Consider the following 23,847-nt stretch of genomic DNA (forward strand, 5'->3'; position numbering starts at 1 on the left):
ACCCCCTTTTTGCTGTAGCCCCCCAAGTCCTTCCTTGGGGGCCTGCCACGTGATCGTGCCTGTCTTAGGTAGTTTCCCCTTTGGGGAATCTTACCTGTCATTGGCTAACTGACCAAGCACTGGGGGCCAGGCAGGTGAAGTAAAAGGAGCAAAGCAGGCTCCTGCCAGGGAGATAAGCTTTTGTCTCCTTTGTGGCTTATGGTCCAAGGTCATTCCCTCAGCTTTAGCCTTGGTGGGGGGGTTACAGCTTCTGATACCAGGCAGAGCAGTTCCCAACAACATATATTCTAGACTTCTGAGTCCTCACTGTTTTCCTAGACAATTAAGTTCACAGTGTTTCTTCTGAACAAGCAAAAAACTGTTTAAATTATGGTATCTTAAATGTGTGAAACACTTTGAATTTGTAAAATTTCACCTACATTAACTCTTTGATCCCATGAGGTAGGGAGGCAGGTAAAGTGTCCACTAACAGATGAGACTCAGCCTTAGAGATTAGCTTATCTGAAGCCATGCTCCAAAGGTTGATCTATTTCTTAATGACTCCTAATCATGCTCTTTCCACTATGTAACCCACAGGAAATTAATGTATTTAAAATAATCCCTAATTTGAAACAGTTAAAATGAAAGCATTCTGCACTTAATTGGATAAACTTTGGTTATCTGGGAAAACATTCAGAATGGAACATTCCTCTGTGCTTAGCTGAAGTTTCACCATGGTTAGGGTCAGTACTCCTATCAGTTCAGGAAGAGAAAGTTCACTGTGATTTGAAGCAGTCAGGCAAGACCTCAGCCTGACACTGGGGGTTAGTTCACATCTTTGATGCATTTATTTCTTCCTCTACTTACTATATGTCAGGCATTATGCATAAGCATTGGGGATACAAAGATAAGACACAAGCTTCCTGTCTTTACACTAAGTGGTACACACCTATGAAAATCCATATGGAAGTATTCAATAAGCAATTGTGTATGTGAGTTTAGGGTTTAGGAGGAAGACGCTGCTCAAATCGCTAGATTTTATGGTAAACAGCACATAAGTAGTTATTGTAACTGTTGGTATGGATTAGCTTGATCAATGAGATGTGCAGAGGAAGAAGAGGTGGCTAAGGACGTGACCCTGGGAAACACTGACATTTAAGGAGAGGTCAGAGAAGGCTGAGAAAGAGGCCATAGTAATAGAAGTGAGGCTATCCATTCATTTAAAAAATATATCTTTAGTCCCAGCTGGTTTGGTTCAGTGGATTGAGCACCAGCCTGAGAACCCAAGGGTCACCAGTTCAATTCCCAGTTAGGGTACATGCCTGGGTTGCCGGCCAGGTCTCCAGTAGATGGGGTGTGAGAGGCAACCACACATTGCTGTTTCTCTCTCTCTTTTTCTCCCTCCCTTCCTCCTCTCTAAAAATAAGTAAATAAAATATTTAAAAATAAATGTTTGTTTGTTTGTTTCTTTGCTTATTAAGTCCTAGTCTCTGTCAAGAGAAAGACGAACCCAGGATTCAAAAAAAAAAAAAAAGAGAGAGAGAGAATGTTTCAAGGAAGATGGGTTCAACGGGTCAAGTGCCATAAAGAAGACAGAGGGATAAAGACTGAAGAGCTGTTCATGGAATGTGTCAAGGAGGTGTACAGTAGATTCGTTGTGGCAAAAACGAAAATGATTGAGAAGTGGCTGAAAAGGGGGAAACAGGTACAGAAAAGTTTAGGTTACTCTAGAAGTTTAGCTGTGAAGGGAAGAAAGCAATTGAGCAGTGGCTAAATATAGACAGATCAAAGAAAAGTTTAGAATTTTTGCTTCTAAGTTATGGAAGGTACTTGAGCATGTGTATCTGCTAAGGGGAAAATATCAGTAGAAAAGAAGTGGTTACAAATAAAAGAAGGAGCCCTGGTTGGTGTAGCTCAGTGGATTGAGTGCAGGCTGTGAACCAAAGGGTCACCATTTCAATTCCCAGTCAGGGCACATCCCAGTTGGTCCCCAGTGGGGGCCACATGAGAGGCAGCCACACATTGATGTTTCTCTCCCTCTCTTTCTCCCCCCTTCCCCTCTCTCTAAAAATAAATATATGAAACCTTAAAAAAAAAACAGTGAGGAAAAGATAGTCTTCTAAAAAAAAATAGATAAAAGAAGGAAGGAAGGAGGTCCTAGCTGGGTAGCTCAGTTGTTAAGAGCATTGTCTCAATACACCAAGATTCTGAGTTCGACCCCTGGTCAAGGCACATACAAGAAGCAATCAATCGATGCATAAGTACCTGGAACAACAAATCAAAGTTTCTCTCTTTCTCTTTCCCTCACTCCCTCTCTCCAAAATAAATAAATAAAAAGAAAATGCTCTTGACTTACAGATTCACTTAAAAAAAATAATAAAGGAAGGGAAGAAGAAAGGATTTGAGAGGAGATACAGAGTATAGCTTTATTCAACCAATATGTTAATGGTTAATACCTGCTATGTGCCAGGCACTGTGCTGAGTGCAAAGGCTACCACAGTGAGTAGGACAGACATAGCTGAGGCCTGAGGGCACGGAGCTTATAGTAAAGTGGAAAGGTGAGTCTTGGGCAGGTAATATGGATACACCTACTAGGTGAGAGAGGTGTGATGATGCAGCTAAGTGCATCTGCAGAGGGCAAAAAGGTGATAGAATTCTCACTTTATTACTTGTTTTCTCCAAAGATGGCTATGGATTCTGTTTAAGATGAGCAAGGAGGTGGTGAGGAAAGAAACTTGAAAAGAGAAGCAGTTGTGTGAAATAGCCACTTGTAGGGACTGGGAGACAGTGATTTTCCAAGCTTGGAGATCCTTGAATTTATTAAAGGTGCCAAATGTGTGGGACCGTTTGATTTTCTGCAGAAGACTCCAGGGAAGAACAGTGTCATTTGGACTCTTTGAAATCACTCTCAGATTCATTCACATCGTCCGAATATCAACATCTTTGTCTGACCGTCTCTCTCCCCTCATCCTTGAACTTTCCTATCTTCTTGCTAGAAGGTCTCCTTGTCTTCTTGCTACAATAAAGCATTTTTTGACAAGTAACACCCTTATTCAAGAATTTAAAACAGCATGCTATTCCTGTCAAATTAGTTTTCCTATCAAATTAGTTGAACCTACTCACCTTGGCATACCAGACCTTCCAAAATTTGTCTCCCTCTTACCTTTTCCTCTGCTCCTAACTCTTACATATCAGTCATACAGGACCTTTTTTTATCCATGCTTCAGGCTCCATGCTCACCAAGTAAAAGTTTTTGCTTAAGTTATGTTTCTCTTCAGAACATTTTCTCCTTTCTTTTGCACCAAGTCAACTCCCACTGAGGTTTTCCCAAAACATATCCGTCATCTTCCCCTGTAGTCATCGCCAAAAAAACTTTTGTCTTTTCTTTCATTTAGGACTTGTGTTCAATGTAGCTTTTGGGGTGTTTTATTTTTTAGTCTTGATATTTCTGTTTAATCAGTTAGTACATGTAAGTGCTGTTTTAACTCAAATAGATGGTCACTTTTCTTAGAGACTAGGGCCACATCCCACGGTGGATTGTACTTGAAGTGAGTACTTAATACTTATTGGATTGAATTGAGATTTTAGTTGGGCTATAAAAATGAGTTACACCTTAATCCCCATTTATTAATCAATGAAAACATATTTGAGTACCTGAGCCCTGTGCTAGGATCTAGGGAGATTTCAACTTCTATATTTTGAGGTTTCTTCCTCCCAGCACCTCTTTCCAGTCTTTAAAACAGCCCCACTGGCCACGGAATTGCCTTGAACCCAAGACCTTCAGCAGTTAACCTTGTATAAGTATTGTTCCATTGTTTCTGATTGTGTTTATCTCGTTGGTTCACCTGGCCTTCCATCTGTGTGTGTGTGTGTGTGTGTCTTTATGTCTCTTGCTTCCTCATGGTGTGTTTGGCCCAGATGGTGAAGCTATGTGACCTGATCTCAGTCCAGTCAAGACTGGCCAGAAGCAGTAAACCCCCATTTCTCCTTTCCTCCAGTCCAGACAAAAAAGGATGTGGGGGCATGGAGGAAGGAGGTGCCCACTCAGAGAAACTATCCAAGAATGCTGATGTCTCCCAGGACAACCACTATCCAGGGAATTTTGAGAAGTCTGTCTCTTCTCTCAGCCCCCAAACAGGGAAGAATCTTAGCAGGCAATGCCAAGGTGGGAGCCAATCTGTACTGTCTGAAGTAGACTTCTTCCTCCCCACTGACATTTTCAGAATCAAAGGGCGTTTATGGAAGGTGGGGATGGGGAAAGAGCAGTTTTGCTGTTTAGGAATGTCCAGGGTTCTGTGAGGAAAGATGGAACATCTCTAACCCTGTGTTTGGGGGACAGTAAGGCAATGTGGGTTTGGGACAGCCGGTAACTTCTCTCTTTCAGTGTGATTCTCTGAGTCAGTTTGTCCCGATCTCCACATCTCTCTTTTGGCTTTAGCCCGACTCACCTGTCCTCGTCCATCAGCCAGCAGCCTGACTGCCAGCCATCCTGGTATCCTGGCTCCTTAGTTCCTTGCTTAGAGGCCCAAGCCCATTCTGCTTTGACAATAGGGAGGGAAGTGGAAGAGATGATAGGGACAAGGAAAACCTCCTGGTGACATCTTCCTTTCCCTTTCCAGGACTCAAGCTCTTAAGTGCATGCAGGCCTCCCTCCTTCATCGGGGACAGGATGAACCAGAGGAGGCGCATGGAGAGAAATAAGAGGGTTGAGGTTAAGAGACTAGAGAGGAAGAACAGAGGGTTGGGGGCAGAGTGGGCGGCGGGAAGGTGGGAGACTCCCCAGGGAGCAGAGTAGCCAAAGCCATTGGGTAGAGGAAAGGAAGGAGGGAGGGTCGCGTCGTCCCTAAGAGGCCAGCCCAGCCGAGGTCCCCGGGTTTCCTGTCTTTATCTCCTCCCAGCTGCTCTTCCTTGACAGGGCCTCTCCAAGTTAAAGCGTGTGACCCCCCTCTTCAGTCCGGGTCTCAGCGACCGTCCGCGGGGCTCTCCAGCTCGTGCCTGGCTTTGCTCTGTAGCTCAGCTTCCCGGCCTGGCCTCTCAGTGGGCGGTGCTCCTGGCGCCCCGCCCCCTAGGAGGAGTATTGGTGGAAACGTGTCGAGAAGGCGGGGCCTAGCCGGCCGGAGAGAGCCGGATTAGTTGCGGCGACCTCCAGGCGGGTCGGAGGCGGGGCGGACCGGGAGGCGGGCGGGGCTGCTGGGGCCCGGCCCAGAGCTCCGGGCGGTCGCATTGTTTTCCTCCGCGGAGCCGCGGCGGGAGTGGGGGCTGCGACTGGGACCCTGGGCTTGCCTGACCCGACAGCGCCCGGGGGTCCAGATCCAAGCTCCATCCCACTCGGACGCTTATCACACCTCGCCAGAGCCCCAAACACGGATTGCGAAGTCGGCGCGGTGCGGGGCCGCTGCCCGCCCGCTGCGCTCTCGATCCCGCTGGCCCGGATCTCGGAGCAAGTACCCCGGAGCTGGGAAGAGGCTGCAGGGAGGCAGGGAGGACTGGGCGCCGCAGGCTGGAGTCAAGCTTCCCAAGTGCGAGAGAGACCCGGGAGGTGCCAGTGCGTGGTGTGCTTGGCAGGCGGAGAGGGTCGACGGAGTTGGGGTGCGCGGAGGGAGGAGGGGGCTGCAGCCGAGCCCTGTCTCTGCACCGTGGGCGCAGGGTCTGGGCGTCTCTGCCGACCTAGCTTCTGTGAGTCCTGTCTCCTGGATTGGGGAGCGCGAAAGGGGATGATTTGAGGCGCACACTGTAGGGAGGGTGGAAAACCTGGACCCTTGCCTTCCTATCAGGGAAACTAAGGCTCCAAGACCCGCAGAGAACAGGACCCTCTTGATGCCCCTGCGAGGACGGGAAGGGGGACGGCGTCCATTCGGACTTCGGTGTCACGGCTGCACCTCTGTCCTTGTGCTAGCAGGAGTCTGAGCACCTCCTTGGAGGCTGGCTCCGACAGTGGGTCGGGAAATAGGGTCCTCAAGAAACATCAGTCCCAGAGTCCACCTCCTTCCCGCACCCCACTCTGCCGGGGCTTTGTTAGACCGAGGTCTCCCAAGGAGGAGAGCGGAGCTGGCGACTGCCTCTACAGCTCGCCGACCCGGGTCGGCGCTGGCCCCGGACCCGCCCTCGTCTGTTCCCAGCCTCTGGCTCTGTTTCCCTGGACCCGGAGACCCGCCTCCGCTCTCCCACCCCCGCTCCCATCCCCACTTGGTCTGCGCCTGCAGGCCCCTCCAGCCCCTCCTCCCGCTAACGTGGCTCTGGGACCCGGTCCCGGCCCAGACTCTGCTACCCGCCCCTCTCGGAGCCCCGGATCCAGTGAGGGGGAGACACGTCGAGCCCCTGGCCCCGGTCCCACCTCATGCGAGGCTCTAGACACCTGGATTATCTTCGTTGGGGGCTGGGTGGAAGGGAGGGTAGGTGTGATCCTGGGGCTGAAAGCTAAGGGTGGGAGAAATGTCTTGGAAATGGGAACGCGTGTGTTCCGCGCGACTCCTCGCCGCGCCCCCCGCTCCCCCAGAGGAAGGTGGACTGGGGCGGGCGACCAGGCAGTGGGCTTCCTGCTATTGTCCCCAGCCCGGTCTCCCCTTCTCCATCCCTTTCCCAGTCTCAGCTAGACTCTAGGTATGACCTCGGCCACTCCCCAGTGGTGGCTTCGGGGCCAGGAGGAGAGAGGAAGGCTGTTTCCTCTTCCCAGCAAGGGGAGGGTTGAGGAGGGGGAGAAAAAGCCAGCCAGGCTTCCCCCATTTGCTTCAGATGGGGGTATGAAGCAGCTGGGATTGGTCCCAGCAGGGTAAGCCTTTCCCCAAGCTGCTCAGATGCTACTCCCCCAAAACAGCTATGGAAAGCCCTCTTAAAGCTATATCATAGTTAAGTCTAGGGGGCTCATGCAAGGGCCAACCAAGTGTTTTTAGAGGCCGGACCTAGGTGGAGAGTAGTGTGGAGAGAGATTGAGTGAGAAGGAGGCATGGCCTGCTCCCCGGGAAGAATTAAGGGGCTGGAGGTGCCTGCTATCAGCATTTTGCCTGGAAATGAAATGCATGTAAATGAGATGCAAATTAGCCTCTATTGTCCCCAGCTAGGGCGCTTTTCCTAAGAAGGCTGCAGGGTTCTGAGGGTTTTACTGTGGGAGTGGTCATCATACCTCACAAACTGTCCCAGTTACCTCCTTCCCAAGACTGGCCCTGTAGTTCCAGGAGTTTCTGGCTCGGAGCCAGCCCCAGCCCCTGCCCTCATATCTCTCAGCATGAAGCAGCCAGCACCTTAGTAAACAAGCTCAATGTCAACACACACACACCCTTCCAGGGCAGCATCTCCTCTACCCTAGCCTCACTAGCTTTCTTCTGAATTTTCACATTTACTTTTAAGGGATGCGGTAAGGAGATGTAGTAACACAGTCTCTTCCTTCCTCCTGTCCTTCCATCAGGTCAGAGGTCTTCTGTCCTCCTCAAACCCCAACAGCAGTCACCACCCCAGGTAAGAAAAGGGCAGCAGCTCCTGAGGGCAAGGGATGGGAGCTGACAAGGATGGCCTGGGAGCAGGGAGAAGGTCTGGCTGTTTTCCCCACTTGTCGGAGACCAAAGTTGTTTCCTGGGTGAAGATATCAGTTGCCCAGGGCAACTCGGAGGGGGAGCAGGAAAGGAAGGATAGGAGACAAGCTGTGTCCCTTCCTCCTCCCCTGGGAGCACCAGCATCCGGAAACATGGCGGGGGGGCGGGGGGGCGGGCATGGGGGGCGTGGGGTGAGGGAGTCTTGGCCTTTCAGCACCAGAGGGTCGTTAGCTAGCTGACTGCTCTGCCCCTGGGGAGGGGGTCATCATTAGGTGTTCCTACCCCTTCTTCTCCTCCAGCTCTCCTGAGACCCCGTCTGACGTCAGCCTCCACACCACTGACGCTGGATTGGGGGTGGGGTACACTTGGGTCCTGGCTCCAAGAGCAGAGTTGTTGGGGAGATGGAATGACCCTGGGTCTGCAAGCCCAGGGTCTCTTCTTCAGGGGACATGGCAGGATGGGCAACTAAGGACTGGTAAAGGGTAGCTGTCTGTTCACAGAAAGAGAGGCTTCTCACTTGTCCTGACCTGATTTCTGGAACCTGCTCAGACCCTCACTTCAGTTTCAGGGGAAGACAGGAAGCTGGTGTATACCTCCCCCTCTGGGTCCCAGTCTGAGCCGGGAGGCTGATGGGTGGGAAGGAGGCTTGTCTCACCATCCCTTCCTCTACCCTTCTTTTCTCGGACTTGGGACTATGATTGCCTGCCTGTCATTGAATTATTTATATTTCCATTTCGAGGCAGCCCGAAGAGGGAATGAAGGGAAAGAGGGACATGTGCAGCCATTTATCCTCACCATTGCATCCCCTCTACCCCTGCTCCTCGCAGGGGGTGGGTCTGCTCTCCCTCCCTGGGCTCCCCCCCCCCCACATCAAGTAGAAGCATTGGTTCTTAGAAGCCAGTGAGGGGGCAGGGGGCTAGAGAGGCTGGAAGGGGGCCACAGTGGTCGAGCAGACAGCTGCAGCCAGAGCTAAATTTAGCCTCTGATCTGGCTTTGATGCAGATTCATTTTTGGCTAAGACAGCAGCCCCCACCCCAGCTTCTCCCTGGCAATGGGGAGGGCCCCTGAAGCATGAGCTTAGACCAAGAAAATGACCCTTACACTGCCTCCTCCCGCCACTCTGTTCTTCCTCAGCCCTAAAGAGGATGGTGGCTGTCTCACAGCTGCCTCTGCCTGGGCACAGCGCCTGCATTGCTCCCAGGGTGCTGTGGGGGTCTGGGAGGGAGGGGGAGGCAGACATGGTGCCCTTCTTCCTCCTCCTAGTGCCAAGGAGTCACTATTTATAATTTTAAGGCTTAGTGTCTAATTATAACTGTGAAGGGGTTAGCAAGAGGGGGGCCAGGAGGTGTCACCTACTAAACGTCCCAGGCCCAGTCAGGAGAGAGGGGGAAAGGCTGAGTGAGAAGCCTGGGAGGGGGAGCGGGTGTGGCCTGTCCTTACCTGGGGTCACGTAGGCAGGCCTCTCACCAGCCAGTTTGGGCCAGTTGGAGCGGGTAGGGCCTTGAGTGACAGTGACAGTCGGTTGGGACTGAGGCAGTGCCAGAGAGAGGGTTCTATTCCCACTCCATAGGGTCTTCTGGGGATAGCCTGGGGAGGAGACTGCCTGCTTCAGTGTGGAGAGAATTTGGCTCCTTCCCCCATGTTTCTCTGTGTCCTCTTTCAGGGCCAGCATATGGGTGAGGGGGTACCCCCTGGGGCCTAAGCTGCCCCCCACAGGATGCCCCGAGCCCCCCACTTCATGCCCTTGCTGCTATTGTTGCTCTCACTGCCCCACGCCCAGGCTGCTTTCCCCCAGGACCCCCTCCCTCTGCTGACCTCTGACCTGCAAGGTGAGTGCCCGGAACTGCGCTCTGGGGTGCAAATTCCCCTGTGTGGGGGAGGCAGGGTGCAGGGGGGCTCCAGCCTCCAGGAGGCTCAGGGTCCGAGCAGCAAAGGGGAGCAGACAGGTAGAGGGCTGGCAACTCTCGTCAGGCGTTCTCATCCCTGGGCCGACTTTCTTTGCTGTGAGGCAGCACCGCGTGGTGGTTAAGAACGTGACTTTCAGCCAGACCAAACCTGAACAGGTGGGAATCCTGCTGAGCTGCTCTCTAGCTGTGTGACCTTTGTCTAGTAATTTACCCTTTCTTTACCTCAGTCTCCTCATCTGCAAAATAAAGGTAACAATAGTATTCTACCTGATAGAGTTATTGAGGGTTGAATGAAGTAACACATGTACAGTGCTGAAGACACTTGTCTGGCACCAAGTGAATTCTTTGTACGTGTTTGCCATGTTCTTAGCTACAAAAGTAAGACTTGGGACTAGCTGAGTGGTTCCCAGCACTTCCCAGCTCCCTCTCCACTACTTGCACCACTATTAAGCCCATGTCTACCATGAGGGAAACCATAAACCCACTTTTTATAAGAAGAATTTTATCTATTTGTAGGCTCCTGTTATATTTGTAGGATTTAGACTAATTTTAAGGGTGAAGGAACTGCACTTGGGTTATCGGGAGTGACTGCTGGGAGATAGACAAGAATAGCAAACCCATGTGCCAGACGTAGTCTTAAGCACTGTGCGAGTGTTAAACCATCTACCCATGAACTCGAGACTCCCTGTGAGTGCTGATGACTATGGTTTCCACAATCGGGCCAGGGGGGTGCTGGAGTTGGTCACAGGAGGCAGAAACCTTGGAGAGCTGAGGTGGTCTGTGAAGAGCCTTGAAGGGAGGGTGCGGAGAGAGGGCTGAGAGAAATGGGCTGGATAGATGCTCCAGATGGGACAGTGTATATTGTGGGAACGAAAGGGAATCGCTAGCTCTAAGACAGCACCAAGAAGGGATTGGGCTCAGCTCTGGAGTCAGAGCTGAATTCAGGTGCCTGCTGCTTCCAAGCTAAATGAGCTATGTCAATTCCTTAATGACTTTGAGCCTCAATCTCCTCGTCTGTAAAATGGGACCAATGTCAGTACATTCCTTATAGGGTTCTTGTATTAAGTGAGACAATACACCTAAGGTGCTAACTGTGCTTGGCAGAGGTTAAGTGCTCAGAGTTAGCTGGCATTGTTTTGACTAAGAGCTCAATTAATTAATACCTCAGAACTCATTGCACATCTCTGCTGTGTCCGAGGCTGGGTTTCATCTGGTTGGAGACGAGGCTGAGGGAGTGTGTGGTATCCTGGCTGGCCCTCAGCACCCACCTCTCTGTGCGCTCTAGGTTCTTCCCCATTATCCTGGTTCCGGGGCCTGGAAGATGATGCCGTGGTTGCTGAACTTGGCCTGGACTTCCAGAAATTCCTGACCTTGAACCGGACCTTGCTGGTGGCTGCTCGGTAAGCTGGCCGTGGCACAGTTTGTGGGGCTGGCATGCATGTTCCTGGGCAGACGTGGGGCCTGCATGGTCACTGCAGGACCTTGCAGGGGACACATGCAGGTGTACAAGCCGTGGGACATGGGCATGCTGGGATCCAGAGCGCAAACACCAGGGCATGGAGGATAGTGGGCAGGAAGTCTGCCCTGCTTGTCTCTGAGCAGCTGAACGAGGGCAAGGAAGGGACTTAGGAGCCCGGATGGGGTGCCTTGGCTTGTCTCTGATCCCTCTTTATCTGTCTCTTTAGGGATCATGTTTTCTCCTTTGATCTACAAGCACAAGAAGAAGGGGAGGGGCTGGTGCCCAACAAGGTGAGGGCCTGGGTTGGGGGAGGTACAGGCTGGGAGATGAGGCTAGGGAGGGTCTGATGGGAATCAAGAGGGTGGGAAAACAAATCCAAAAGAAGCACTATATAGGTTGCCCCATGATTTTCCCTCTTCCGCTTCTCCCTTCAGTATCTAACATGGAGGAGCCAGGACATGGAGAACTGTGCTTTGCGGGGGAAGCTGACGGTGAGGAGTGGGCTGAGAATTTGGGGGGAAGGAGATTACGATTACCCCGCCCCCAGACTCTGTCCAAGCAGTCCTCTACTGTGCCAATTTCCCACTCACTCCTCTCACCTCAGGGCACAGAGGAAAATGCACGGGAAAGGGAATTCATGATTTTTGGCTTCTTTCACATGCCTCCCCAAAGAGAAGAGTGAAGTTCTGACAAGGCCAAAGGACTTGCCCGAGGCCACCGGGCTAGTGAATAGCTTAGCTGGAACTTTACCCCACATTGTGTGACTGGTTCAAGGGGAGTGGCCTTACTTCCTGTGACCCCTGTCCCAGTCCCGGGGACCCACCCCACCACTGACCTGGAGTTTTGGGTTCTCTAGGATGAGTGCTACAACTACATTCGTGTTCTTGTTCCCTGGGACTCGCAGACACTCCTTGCCTGTGGAACGAACTCATTCAGCCCTGTGTGCCGCAGCTATGGGGTACAAAGGCGAGGGTGGGCCTTTGGGGGTCAGGATGGGTGTGGGAGGAAAACCCAAGTGGGCAATCGGTTTGGTACAGAGGACACACCAGTGGGGGTGGGGGAATGGAGTGCCCAGAGTGCAGGGGTCCAAAAGGCGTGAGGGAAGGAAGTAAGGGGACATGAGGAAGTGGACTGTGGAGCCAGACTCCAAGGCCCCAAGGGTTCCAAGAACCTGCTCCCTCTGCCTCCAGATAACTTCGCTGCAGCAGGAGGGTGAGGAGCTGAGTGGGCAGGCTCGATGCCCCTTTGATGCCACCCAGTCCAACGTGGCCATCTTTGCAGGTGTGCACCTGGGCATGTGAGAAGCAGGCATGTGGCTGGAGGGAGCTCCCACCTTAGCCCCTCTCCCAATTTGGTCTTTACCCCCTGCTCCTGAGTGGAGGGTTGAGGTAGGGGCCATGGTCAGGCCGAGGCTGGGGTGTGGGAGGCCCCAAAAAAGCCAGAATACAAATCCCAAGCCTCCCCTGATCCCACCCTACCCGTCCCTCCAGAGGGCAGCCTGTATTCAGCCACAGCTGCAGATTTCCAGGCCAGCGATGCTGTAGTTTACAGAAGCCTTGGCCCTCAGCCCCCGCTCCGCTCCGCCAAGTACGACTCCAAGTGGCTCCGAGGTCAGGGCGGGCCTAGGGAGGGAGGCTGCTCTCTGGGAGGAGGGGCTTGGGGAGGATGGTGGCAGGGAGCACATAGATGGTGGCGGCAGTGTCCATGTGTGCAGAGGGGAGAGTCTGGGTGGGGCCAGGAATTTCTGAGCAGGTGTGGGTACTCTTCCATACCCTTTCTTGTCACTCCCCCCTCAGAGCCACACTTTGTCCATGCCTTGGAGCATGGAGACCATGTCTACTTCTTCTTCCGAGAGGTCTCCGTGGAGGATGCCCGGCTGGGGAGGGTAAGGAGGTGGTGGGCACCAGGGGTGGGTGGCTAGAGGGCTCTGCTGGATCCTGCAAAGGCAGTCACGAGTCAGGGGAGAGCTCCTGACCCTAATCACAGTGCAGTCCCTTAGATCCTGGGCCCCCAGGTTGGAATAGCCCCCAGCCTTCTGCCCCCGTATCCTGCTGTGCCCCTCATCCTTAACCCAGACGGACCTAGCGCTGCACACCCTTCCTTTGTGTCCCGGTGGGTGCTCTGACTCGCTGCGTTCCTCCCACCCTGCTGGCCCCGAGGTTGTTTCTCACTGTCCTCCTTGTCCTCGCTCTCCCCCTTCAGGTCCAGTTCTCCCGTGTGGCCCGTGTGTGTAAGCGTGACATGGGTGGCTCACCCCGGGCCTTGGACCGGCATTGGACATCCTTCCTGAAGCTTCGGCTCAACTGCTCTGTCCCTGGGGACTCTGCCTTCTATTTTGATGTCTTACAGGCCTTGACTGGGCCTGTGAACTTGCATGGCCGCTCTGCTCTCTTTGGGGTCTTCACCACCCAGACCAATAGGTTGGTACTAGACGAGCCAGTGTGGCCCAGTCTCTTCCCCTGCCGCACTAGCATCCACGCTTCTCAGAGCTTACCGATGGGGGGTGGGGCACTGAGGGGAAGGTCCAGCCAAAGCCAGTTGCTGTTCTGCCCATCCTTTTTCTCCTGGCATGGCTCCCAAGGGTGCCCCCACCCTCTAAGGCTCTGCTCCCTAATGTGGTGCGTGAGGGTAGCTGCCATGTCTTACCTGGGAGGAGCTGTGCTGTCCCTTCCAGCACCTAGCCCACAACCTTTTCTGGCTCCCTCAGCATCCCTGGCTCTGCGGTCTGTGCATTCTACCTGGATGATATTGAACGTGGATTTGAGGGCAAGTTCAAGGAGCAGAGGAGTCTGGATGGGGCCTGGACCCCTGTGTCTGAGGACAGGGTCCCCTCCCCCAGGTATCCAGGATGGGGGTGGCTTTTGTGCAGCAGAAGCAATCAGTGTCTGCTCCCAACATGGGATTGAAAGGAAAGGGAAAGGTGTCCAGGGCCTGGAGAGGGGCCTGTGATGTTTGGCAGTGGGACTGGCAAGCTGCAGCTGGGGAGGGAAGCAGTTGTGTGAGTGTGTGGAAGGGGAGCCGTGTGTGTGGGGAGCACAGAGCCTAAGTCCCAGCCCCCTGCCCTAAGGCTGCCCCTTCCCGTGTGCCCACCAGGCCAGGATCCTGTGCAGGAGTAGGTGTAGCTGCCTTGTTCCCCTCTTCCCGAGATCTCCCTGATGACGTCCTGACCTTCATTAAGGCTCACCCACTGCTGGACCCCGCCGTGCCACCTGCCACCCACCAGCCTCTGCTCACCCTCACCAGCAGGTATACAGCTAAAAAAAATGCTGTCTACCACCTGCCCCTTTCAGCCACTCTTCTCTGACCCCACAAGGTAACTCATAGTGGTGGGAGGAAGTACCTGTGAAAGTGGAAGGGACAGAGCTAAGAACGAAAGTCTGAGCTGGGGGAAAGAAGTGGGTCCCAGGATACACACACTGTCCTTGAAACACACAAGCTTCCACTAGTCAGGTTGCCCTGACCCGAGGCTTATTCCTCCAGGGCCCTACTGACCCAGGTAGCTGTGGATGGCACGGCTGGTCCCTATGGTAACACCACAGTCCTCTTCCTTGGCTCCAATGATGGGAGAGTGTTGAAGGTGCTGCCCCCTGGGGACCAATCTGGGGGACGTGAGCCCATCCTGTTGGAAGAGATCGATGCCTACAGCCCCTCCCGGTGAGGACACGAGGCCTTTTTCTGGCAGGCCCTCGCAGAGCAAGGATGGGACATGAGGTGGTAGATGGAGGTGTGGGGAGGGGGTGGGAGCTCCGACATTGGCTTCTGTAGGGCAGAAGCTGTGGGGTAGAGAGAGGAGCTTGGGGAGAAGCTGGACGGTGTAGTAGGGCAGGGTGGTCACTCAGAAACACCTTTGCCGTCAGCTATACTCAGTTGCTTGTGCCCCTCCCCACCTTCAGGGAAAAAGGAACCTCATCAGGACTGCCCCTTCTCTAACTCCTTCTGGCCTCACCGTAGGTGCAGTGGGAAGCGGGCAGCCCAAACAGCACGGCGGGTCATGGGGCTGGAGCTGGACACTGAAAGTCACAGGCTGTTTGTGGCTTTTTCTGGCTGTATCATCTACCTCCCTCTCAGTCGTTGTACCCAGCATGCAGCCTGTCGGAGGTGAGAGAGGCCTAAGGCAAGGCCCTGCCTGCATGGGTTCCCCTGGGCAGGAGGAGCTCCAGAATGCAGACATTGGCGATGGCAGGGAAATACAGGGGATGGTTGGTGGGGAGTTGCCTCAAGCATTCTGCAGGTGGGCAGTAGCTGGGGTCTGGAATAGGGGTTGGGGGGACAGGATGGGAATACGAGCCTAGGAGCCTCCTGGAGGCCAGGGTGAGAGTCAAAGAGGCAGAGGAATGGAACGTGAGTAGAGTGGAGAGTCCTAGCCTCACATGATTCAGTTTTCCCTAGGAGCTGCCTGGCTTCTCAGGACCCATACTGTGGATGGCATAGCTCCAGAGGCTGTGTGGATATCAGGGTACCTGGTGGGTAAGTGAGGGGCCCCTGGATTTTCTGAGGAGAAAGTTCCCCACCACTAAGGGAGGAAGCTGAGGGCCAGTGTGGGATATGGGGGCAAGATGTAAAGCTGCATCGAGCGCCTCCATCTTCTAGGACTGACGTGGATCCAGCTGGGAACCAGGAATCCAGGGAGCACGGCGACTGCCAAGGTAAACGGAAGGGGAGGCTGCAGCTATAGCCCTAGGTGCACAGGACTCTGATGGCCACAGATGCGATGCAGGCCTAGTTGTTTCTTTCTCCTTTTCTATGGCACAGTCACCTCCAGCAGTTCTTCATGAAGCTTCTGCTTTCTCCCTCTTTACCCTCTCTCCTTTCACAGACGGAGCTGCCGGGAGTCAGTCTGGCACGGGGTCTTCCGCTTACGGTGAGTCTGCTTGTCCCAACTTCACTTCCCTTGCTCGGCCCACACTCACTCAAGCCTGTGCCTATGGCAGCAGCTGACCAGCGTCCTGGACACCCAGAGAGTCTAAGAACAGGGTTAGCATCTTCCAAATACCTAGCATATAGCTCAGTGGTTGGCATGTAATAGGGTGCTTAATAAACACTTTCGGAACAAATAAATGAATGTCCTGCATGGTGAGCCTTTCCCCACAGCCAGAGGAAAGCAGCAGACTGGGGTTCTGGGCCTTTGGGTTCCAGGGAGGGGTGGTGGGGGAGAACGGCTCAATGGGTGTCAGAGGTGGAGAGCAGGAGCCTCACTGGCTCTGACCTGGTCTCTGTCACCAGTGCTTCTGGGTCCTGGCCCTTTCCCTGAGACCCCCAGCCCCCCCAGTGATGCCCATCCCCGGCCCCAGTCTTCCACTCTTGGAGCTCACACACAGGGTAAGGTGGCTGGCTGGGAGGGACAGGAGTGAAGTGTGGGGCTGCTGGTTCTTGAAGAGTTCTAAGCCCCTCAAGGACTCGTGTCTGGTGCTCACTAATGCCTGTTTGGAGCCACCCCTCCCCAGAGTGGGACATCCCAGCCCAGCTTCCTTCTGCATGGGCAGTTTGGCAGTTGTTCCTGTCTTGGATTCAGGGGCAAGAGCTGGGATGGGGACTCCCCAGGCCCAAGCTCTAGCCTGTCTGTGAGGGGTGGTGTGACGGATTGTGTGTGGAAGGGTCAGGGGAGGGGATTCCTGAGGAGGGTCAAGAAGTGTTGGAGGTAAGCTGAGCAGCAGGAGAGGTTAAACTTTGCAACTTGCCACCCCAGCCCTCCTGCCTTCGCTGAGCCTCCTCCCTCTCCGGCAGGCGTGCGCCGGGATCTCCCAGCAGCCTCAGCCTCCCGCTCCGTTCCCATCCCGCTGCTCCTGGCCTGTGTGGCTGCAGCCTTCGCCCTGGGCGCCTCAGTCTCTGGCCTCCTGGTCTCCTGTGCTTGTCGCCGCGCCCACCGACGTAGGAGCAAGGACATAGAGACCCCGGGGCTCCCACGCCCTCTCTCCCTTCGCAGCTTGGCCCGGTTGCACGGGCCGGGCCCAGAGCCACCGCCGCCCTCCAAGGACGGAGACACGGCGCAGACCCACCAGCTCTACACCACCTTCTTGCCTCCTCCCGAGGCTGGGCCCCCTCCGGACCTGGCCTGCCTGCCCACCCCGGAGTCCACACCCGAGCTGCCAGTCAAGCACCTCCGCAACGCAGGAGGTCCCTGGGAGTGGAACCAGAATGGGAACAACGCCAAGGAGGGCCCAGGCCGTGCACGCAGCGGGAACTCGGCAGGCGGCCCTGCGCCACGCGTGCTGGTGAGGCCGCCGCCACGCGGCTGCCCCGGGCAGGCCGTGGAAGTCACCACCCTGGAGGAATTGCTGCGCTACCTGCATGCTCCGCAACCACCCCGGAAGGGAGCTGAGCCCCTCGGCCCCCTGACCCCACGGGCGCTCCCCGCAGAGCCCGCCCCGCCCGCCACCCTCTTGGTAGGCTCCAGCCTTCTGCCCCGGGAATGCGCCCCACCGCTGCGGCTGGACGTGCCCCCAGACGGGCAGTGCCCGGTGCCCCCAGGCCGGCCGGTCCCTGCTCCCCGGCTGGGGGTGGGGGGCAGCCGGAGGTTGCCCTTCTCCGCTCACCGCGCGCCCCCCGCCCTGCTCACGCGAGTCCCCTCTGGAGGTCCCTCCAGGTACTCCGGGAGACACCTGTACCTGGGCCGCCCAGAGGGCTACCGGGGCCGCACCCTGAAGAGAGTGGACATGGAGAAGCCCCAGTTGCCCCGGAAGCTCCCCCTGGTCGTACCCTCCTCCCAGCCGGCTGTCCCTGGCGGCAGCCATTTTAACTTCTAAAGGAAGCTGCTCTGCTTTGGCCATGAGCACGGACTTGCCTCCAAGGATGGGTCACCTCCCTCTCTCCTTGTCCCACACTTCCAGCCTTCCTGGACTCTGAGAGTCTTCCGGGGCCCTGCCCACCTCGGGTTTATTTATTGACTGTCTTTCCCTCTGTCCCTTCAAGAAGAGTGGGAGATGAGAAGCTTGCCCCCTCAATGAGCCAGCTTTTGGGGGCTGGCATACTCCACTCCCACTCCCCGCTCCCCCAGCCAAGCTGCCTTAACTCGCCCCTCTGGGCTTCCTCCCTAGACTGGGCCCCGGGCAGGCCGCAGGCGGACAGACAAGGGGCTGGGGCCATGGTGCATTGTGTTCGGAGTCCTCCGGTCTCCTGGGACTTGCCTCCTCCTACTGTGTAGGAGCCTTTGCTTCCCAATACAGCTGTGTCCCCGAGCTGCTGCCTGACTTCACTCGCGGAGGGGCGGGGTGGGGCGGGAATCGGTTGGCTCCCTCCTAGTACCTTTGCCCCTGAATCTCTGCCTTCATCTTGGCCTTGAGCTCTCCCCACTAATTAGGATGACGGCGGTCCCACCGGGGTTAATCAGGAAAGGTTTCCTGAAGGAGACCAGCGAAGAAAAAGGTGTGGGGCAGGGCCCAGGAGACCCACGGTAGGGGTGGGGTAGGGGAGGATTTTTTTTACAAAATGAAGCCACAGTGTAAATGATTTAAGTTTCACATTAGGAAATCTTGTCCTAAAGGGGATGTGGAGGGTCTGGGTTGCGTGGGAAGTAAGCTGCAAAACAAAACAAAAACAGCAAAGCGTGGGCTCTGCTGGAGTAGGAGGTCCTCCCCAGTGGTTTCCTAAGCAGCAGTTCTTCGCAGAGCTGGAGGGGTATCGAGAGCGCAAGTTATCTCGCGCATGCGCGGCCTCTTGCTGCGTCCGGGGGCCGCAATAAACAGCGCACTGGGGATCAGCTAGCGCGTGGCGGTATTGGTGTTCCTCGGGCTGGGGCTGGCTGCAGATACCTGTCAGTTACCCCCGGGGCCAGTGGGAGGGGCGAACAGGACCGCCTGCCCCCGCCCACTGCCTCGAGCTAAGGTCACTTAATGCCTCGAGCCAACTGGCTGCTTTTGCGGATTTACAAGTTGAGTTTTTTGCCCGCACGTGGCCCGACTGTCCTTCCAGTTGGAGCCCTAGGCTGCCCTCCCGCTGGCGCCGCCTGGAGGCCAGAGCAAGCCCTGTAACCAAGGACGCCTCGTCAGTCCCTCTCAGCGTTCGCTGCCTTTTTGCATGGCGGGAAACCGCTACGAACAATTTGAAGAACCCTGGGATTGTTTCTAGTTCAACCCTTTACTGTTTTGTGATCCTGATAAGTCAAAGTTTTGCCCTTAGTCTGCCCATCTGAAAAGTGGGGTTGAGAGGCTCAAGTATGATAATGTCTGTACAAATGATTTCTAAAGGGTAAGGCATGGTAGCTTGTGAGATGGTGGTTCTTCCAAACTCAGGTTTAGGCTGTTCCTCACTTTGTGATCTACTGAGCAATCCGTTTCCCTTTGAATTTTCTTATAACGTTCATTTATAGATTTTACCCTCAAGGTTTTTAAAATATATTTTATTAATTATGCTATTACAGCTGTCCCATTTCCCCCCTTCATTCCCCTCCACCCTGCACACCCTTTCCCACCCACATTTCCCCCCCCTTTAGTTCATGTCCATGTGTCATAAGTTCTTTAGCTTCTACATTTCCCATACTATTCTTGCCCTCCCCCTATTTTCTACCTACCACCTATGCTACTTATTCTCTGTACCTTTTTTTTCCCTTCTCTCTTCCACTCCTCTCTTGCTAACCCTCCATGTGATCCCTTTCTGTGGTTCTGTTCCTGTTCTAGTTGATTGCTTAGTTTGTTTTTATTTTTGTTTTAGGTGTGGTTGTTAATAATTGTGAGTTTGCTGTCATTTTACTATACATGTTTTTTATCTTCTTTTTATTAGATAAATCCCTTTAACATTTCATAAAATAAGGGCTTGGTGGTGATGGATTTTACCCTCAAGGTTTTGAAATGCCTTCTGAACATTCTTCATAACTCAGCTTGTTAGGCCACATTTGGCTTTCTTCCAGAGTCTACACTCTGCTTGGGGCTCGTTTCACCGAGCTAGAGAGGTCCTTTAGGTCTCAGTTTCTCCTTCATTAGATGTTGTTCTTAAACCAAGTTGCCTTGAAACCATTGCTAATTTCCTAGATGGTGGAGGGCAAGGAAGGGGTGGAGAACCTTTCCAATCACCTGACTTCATTATCCTCTTCAAATCTTGTTGTTAAAACCAGTACAAAGAAAAAAATAATTTAAGGATACAACCTTTCACTGCCCTGAGGGGTCTCACAAATACTTCAGTTCTTGCCCAGAAGGTGGTCACAGGGAGAGGATAAATGACCCTCAGGTTAAATATGGACCCAAAAAACTAGTACAATGGAAACCTAACCTAGCGACCCTGCAGGCAGCAGCAATTTACAGGTTAAAGTTCTGGTTTCCGTTTGTGAGGGGTGTTCACTTAATATTATTTACAGAGTATGGCGATTTCTCTGTGTGCCCACAGTGGAATCTCAGAACCTTGTTGAAACTAGGGAAAGCCACTATATTGCAGTGAGAGTAACAGTCCTTGGACTCTGCAACTTAATAATTTTGTGTGTGACCTTAGCCATATCCGAATGTCAATTCCTTTTGTAAAGTGTGGGAAGAACATATGCTGATGGGTTTATAAAGGATCATATAAATATATAGGCTTAAATTAAGTGCTTTGTGGGTGATGATTTTTTGCCCCAAATAGACTACTACCAAGTATACAGTTCATTAATACTTCACGCTGGCTGAGAGTAGTGAATAATAATTTAAGGGGGTAAACTCAAAGAAATTATTATCATTGACAACAGAAGGAAAACCTGACCCCAATTAAGGAATCTGCTGATAGTCTTTTTTTTTTTTAAATTAGGATATTAGCTCAAACTGTGTCTTTATAAAAACCAGAATGTGCCACTAGGAGGATAAAGTTGTCATCCTGAGGGATTTCTAAGCTGATTTCTTAGAGGTATCCTGGGAGGTTATGGAGAAACCAGGGCCCCAATAGGCAGAGTCCATCAGCCTGTGTAAGGCTTTGGGGACCTGAAATACAGAAGGTTCCACAGTCACAAAGCTTGAAAAGCATCTTGGGTTCTTTACGAGCTAAGTCACAGGGGCCTGAGCTATTACCACCTCTCAGATTGTGTTTCCTTGATGCCACTACCCCACTCTCGGGAACCACACAAGCATGAGTCACTCTCTGCTACTTTATTCAGCAGTTGACTCTAGTACTGTTGACTCATAAGAATGTAAGGTTACACGTATGAGAGGAAAGTTCAGGTAAATGGATAAAATATGAAGCCTTTGAATCCAACAGATGACCTACCTTTAGTAGGTGTGTTAAGGTCCCAACAGGAAATAGATGACATGCTCTTAAATAATGTAAGGCTATTTTTAAAAAGTATGGGCAAGGGATAGGTTGGTAACTGGAGGCTAGTAACAGCCTTAGGCCTGAAAGGACAAAGGGAGGTAGTGGTTACTGGGACCTGGAAGGCGAGGTTGCCTTGTGGAGAGAAGTGACCTTTAATCAAAGGAGACAGCTAAGCCCAGGTGAACTCAGGGGAGGGGTGTCTTCTGCCAGAGTTTCCTATTGGCTGAATCCAACAGAAAGCCAAAGTACAGGGAACCCATTGATGAAATTCATGCAGATTAGCCTTCCAGGATAGAGAATAAAATATAGGAGAGAGGAGAGTGATCTGGAAGGAAAGAGAGGATATCCAGCATATCTAGAGATGAAGACCTTGTCCATTCCCCACAAGAGAGGTTATCTTTGATTCTCCTTGCTCAAGTACTGCTGGCCAGCAACTTTATGGAGATGGTTCCTGAATTTAGTTTTAGAACAAAATGTACTTTGAGGAGTTTGCAAGAAAGGTTGCCCAGGTTCTTAACTGCAACTGGAGATGAATTAAGCTGCCCAGCCAAATAAGATAGTACTCTGACGCTGGCTGATGTGGCTCAGCGGATTGAGTGCGGGATTAAAAACCAAAGGGTCACTGGTTTGATTCCCAGTCAGGGCACATGCCTGGGTTGTGGGCCAGGTCCCCAGTAGGGGGCACCGGAGAGGCAACCACACACTGATGTTTCTCTTCCTCTCTTTCCTCCTCCCTTCCCCTCTCTAAAAATAATATTTAAAAAAAAAGATAGTACTCTGATTAAAGGACAAATTACAAAGGGAAGACCATTAATAACTCTGTGTAGAAACTGCAATTCACTTATTTCATTTTATTTTTATTTTTTCATTGATTTGAGAGAGAAACATCAATTTTGTTGTTCCACTTATTATGTATTCCTTGGTTGCTTCTTATATATGTCCTGACCAGGGATGGAACTCGTAACCTTGCTGTACTGAGATGATGTGAGGATGCTCTAACCAACTGAGCTACCTGGGCTGGGCTAAACTGTAGTTTTAGAACAATTTTTTAAAGCCGAGGGATTCTGGGCAAAGTCGCAACCTTTTTTTTTTTTTTTTTTGTATCTGTATACTGAAGATAATACATACTTGCAAGATAGGTATATTTGTATGTATGCCAAGTGCCTAGCTCATTGCCAGACATGTAGCAAAAGCTCAGAGCATGGAAGTTATTTCTGTTGGCCTCTCTCAAACATCAGTTTCCCTTACAATAAAAACTTTCTTAAACGTTAGACTGGTTATGGGAACAGAGTGCAGCCCCACACTTTCCTCAGGGGTTCCCTCTCATCTTAACTCACTCACTCTACCAGACATCTCGCACAAACCTTACAGAGGTGTAGTTATCACTAGGTTGCTGCCACTTCAACTTGTGTTTTTACCTACTGATCTTCTTGGAGCTGAGGGCTCACTTTCACAGAGTGAAAACTCTTAGGAAAGTTGCCCTAGTTTATGTTTTTCTCCATCATTAACATTACCCTTCAGAGAACTCGAGGTTTCTATCGAATTCCCTTTTTAACACTCCTGTATTCCTGGTCATTTCTCTCACTAGGATTTTAATTCAATAAGACTCTTATTGCGTGTGCGTGTACACACTTTCAAAGCCCCTCAAGCCCTGCTCTTTTTCTCAGCAAAAAACTGTATATACATTTATGAGGTACCTGCAAGACCAGATATACTTTATAAATAATATGTACACTGTATTTGTTGTGTATGTGTATTTACCTAAAAGCAATTATCTACACACAGCCTAGTACATGGTAGGTATTCAATTCCCTAAATATTGACTTTGAGAGCTTGCCTGGAAATTCTAATTGTTGAACACAGATGCTTACATATCCTTGACTTTGGTATTACTCTCCTGTATTTAAGAAAGATATCCTTATTGCCAATGGAGCAGCTTTTGAAAACACTACTATACACTAAATAAGGACACCCATTTTACCAGTCAGATGGGTCTATTCAGCCCTGGTATCAATGAGGTTTGTGCCACAACTAGACTGCTACTTGTACTTACTTAATAAATGTGTGCTGAATTGGACTGAGATGACAAAAAGCACCTTATTAACTAAGAATGGCTAGCTGAGAAGCCAACAGAGCAAATCCACTATTTTCAAGCCTCCCTAAGTTTGATGTTTCCCCTGCTGTATTTTAGCATTTGACTGGACACCCACAAAAGGCACATAATCATTTCCTCCAGCTAGCCACTCTTCTCTCTTCGTTGTTTGCTTTTAGGGAAGGGGGTGAGGAAGGAGAGAAAGGAGGAAGATGTAAGTTTAACAAGCCAGTCAAAGGCTCTTTCCATTCTCACTTAATTTCTTACCTCAACTTGCCCTGTCAAGAATTCCCGCTGAGGGGTAGCAGCGGAGGGTGTGAGTGGGTTCTAAGACCCTGAACAGGGAAAAGAACCTTCCCCAATGCCTTCCAACCACATCGCCCTCATTAGGTCAGTTGGATAACAAAAACTTACACAGTCCGGTACCACATAATAATGTTTCACTCAACGGACTGCATACCAACTCCCACATTAGAAAGGAGCCAAAAAATTCTATTGCCTGGCGACATTGTAGCCGTAACATGATAGCATAATACATTGCACAAACTATTTGTGGTGATGCTGGTGTAAACCAACTGCACTGCCAATCGTGTAAAAGTATAGCACATTCAATTATGCACTGTACATAATACTTGGTAATGATAAACAACTGCTACTGGTTTATGTATTTATTCTACT

General features: G+C 52.0%; 1 protein-coding gene across 7 annotated transcripts; it reads left to right on the forward strand.

Moving 5' to 3' along the window:
• The first annotated feature begins 5,172 nt into the window (after nucleotides 1–5,172).
• SEMA6C (semaphorin 6C) lies at nucleotides 5,173–18,046 on the forward strand. Of its 7 annotated transcripts, none has more exons than XM_045817009.1 (20): nucleotides 5,173–5,423; nucleotides 7,382–7,431; nucleotides 9,169–9,334; nucleotides 10,698–10,812; nucleotides 11,098–11,161; nucleotides 11,306–11,362; nucleotides 11,728–11,829; nucleotides 12,062–12,152; nucleotides 12,362–12,481; nucleotides 12,668–12,756; nucleotides 13,074–13,291; nucleotides 13,579–13,710; nucleotides 13,965–14,117; nucleotides 14,352–14,525; nucleotides 14,823–14,969; nucleotides 15,261–15,338; nucleotides 15,462–15,517; nucleotides 15,688–15,732; nucleotides 16,095–16,190; nucleotides 16,596–18,046. In XM_045817009.1, exons 3-20 carry the CDS (start codon nucleotides 9,223–9,225, stop codon nucleotides 17,612–17,614), a joined length of 2,868 nt encoding a protein of 955 aa, XP_045672965.1. In that variant the 5' UTR covers nucleotides 5,173–5,423; nucleotides 7,382–7,431; nucleotides 9,169–9,222; the 3' UTR covers nucleotides 17,615–18,046. The 7 variants fall into 7 exon arrangements, with proteins under 7 accessions (XP_045672965.1, XP_045672960.1, XP_045672967.1 ...); XM_045817004.1 differs by having other exon boundaries at nucleotides 5,173–5,419; XM_045817006.1 differs by having other exon boundaries at nucleotides 5,417–5,518.
• Nucleotides 18,047–23,847: the final 5,801 nt, after the last annotated feature.

This window comes from Phyllostomus hastatus, unplaced genomic scaffold (genome assembly GCF_019186645.2).
Source record: "Phyllostomus hastatus isolate PE091 unplaced genomic scaffold, TTU_PhHast_1.1 phas_scaffold_216, whole genome shotgun sequence".
NCBI classification, from domain to species: Eukaryota; Metazoa; Chordata; class Mammalia; order Chiroptera; family Phyllostomidae; genus Phyllostomus; species Phyllostomus hastatus.

What these genes read in the sequence shown, in the direction of transcription:
- SEMA6C (XM_045817009.1), top strand. Translation starts at nt 9,223, where the DNA reads ATGCCCCGAGCCCCCCACTTCATGCCCTTGCTGCTATTGTTGCTCTCA. An exon ending in TTCACCACCCAGACCAATAG is followed by an intron (nt 13,292 to 13,578) that starts GTTGGTACTAGA and finishes TGGCTCCCTCAG; the next exon opens with CATCCCTGGCTCTGCGGTCT. An exon ending in TCTTGGAGCTCACACACAGG is followed by an intron (nt 16,191 to 16,595) that starts GTAAGGTGGCTG and finishes CCTCTCCGGCAG; the next exon opens with GCGTGCGCCGGGATCTCCCA.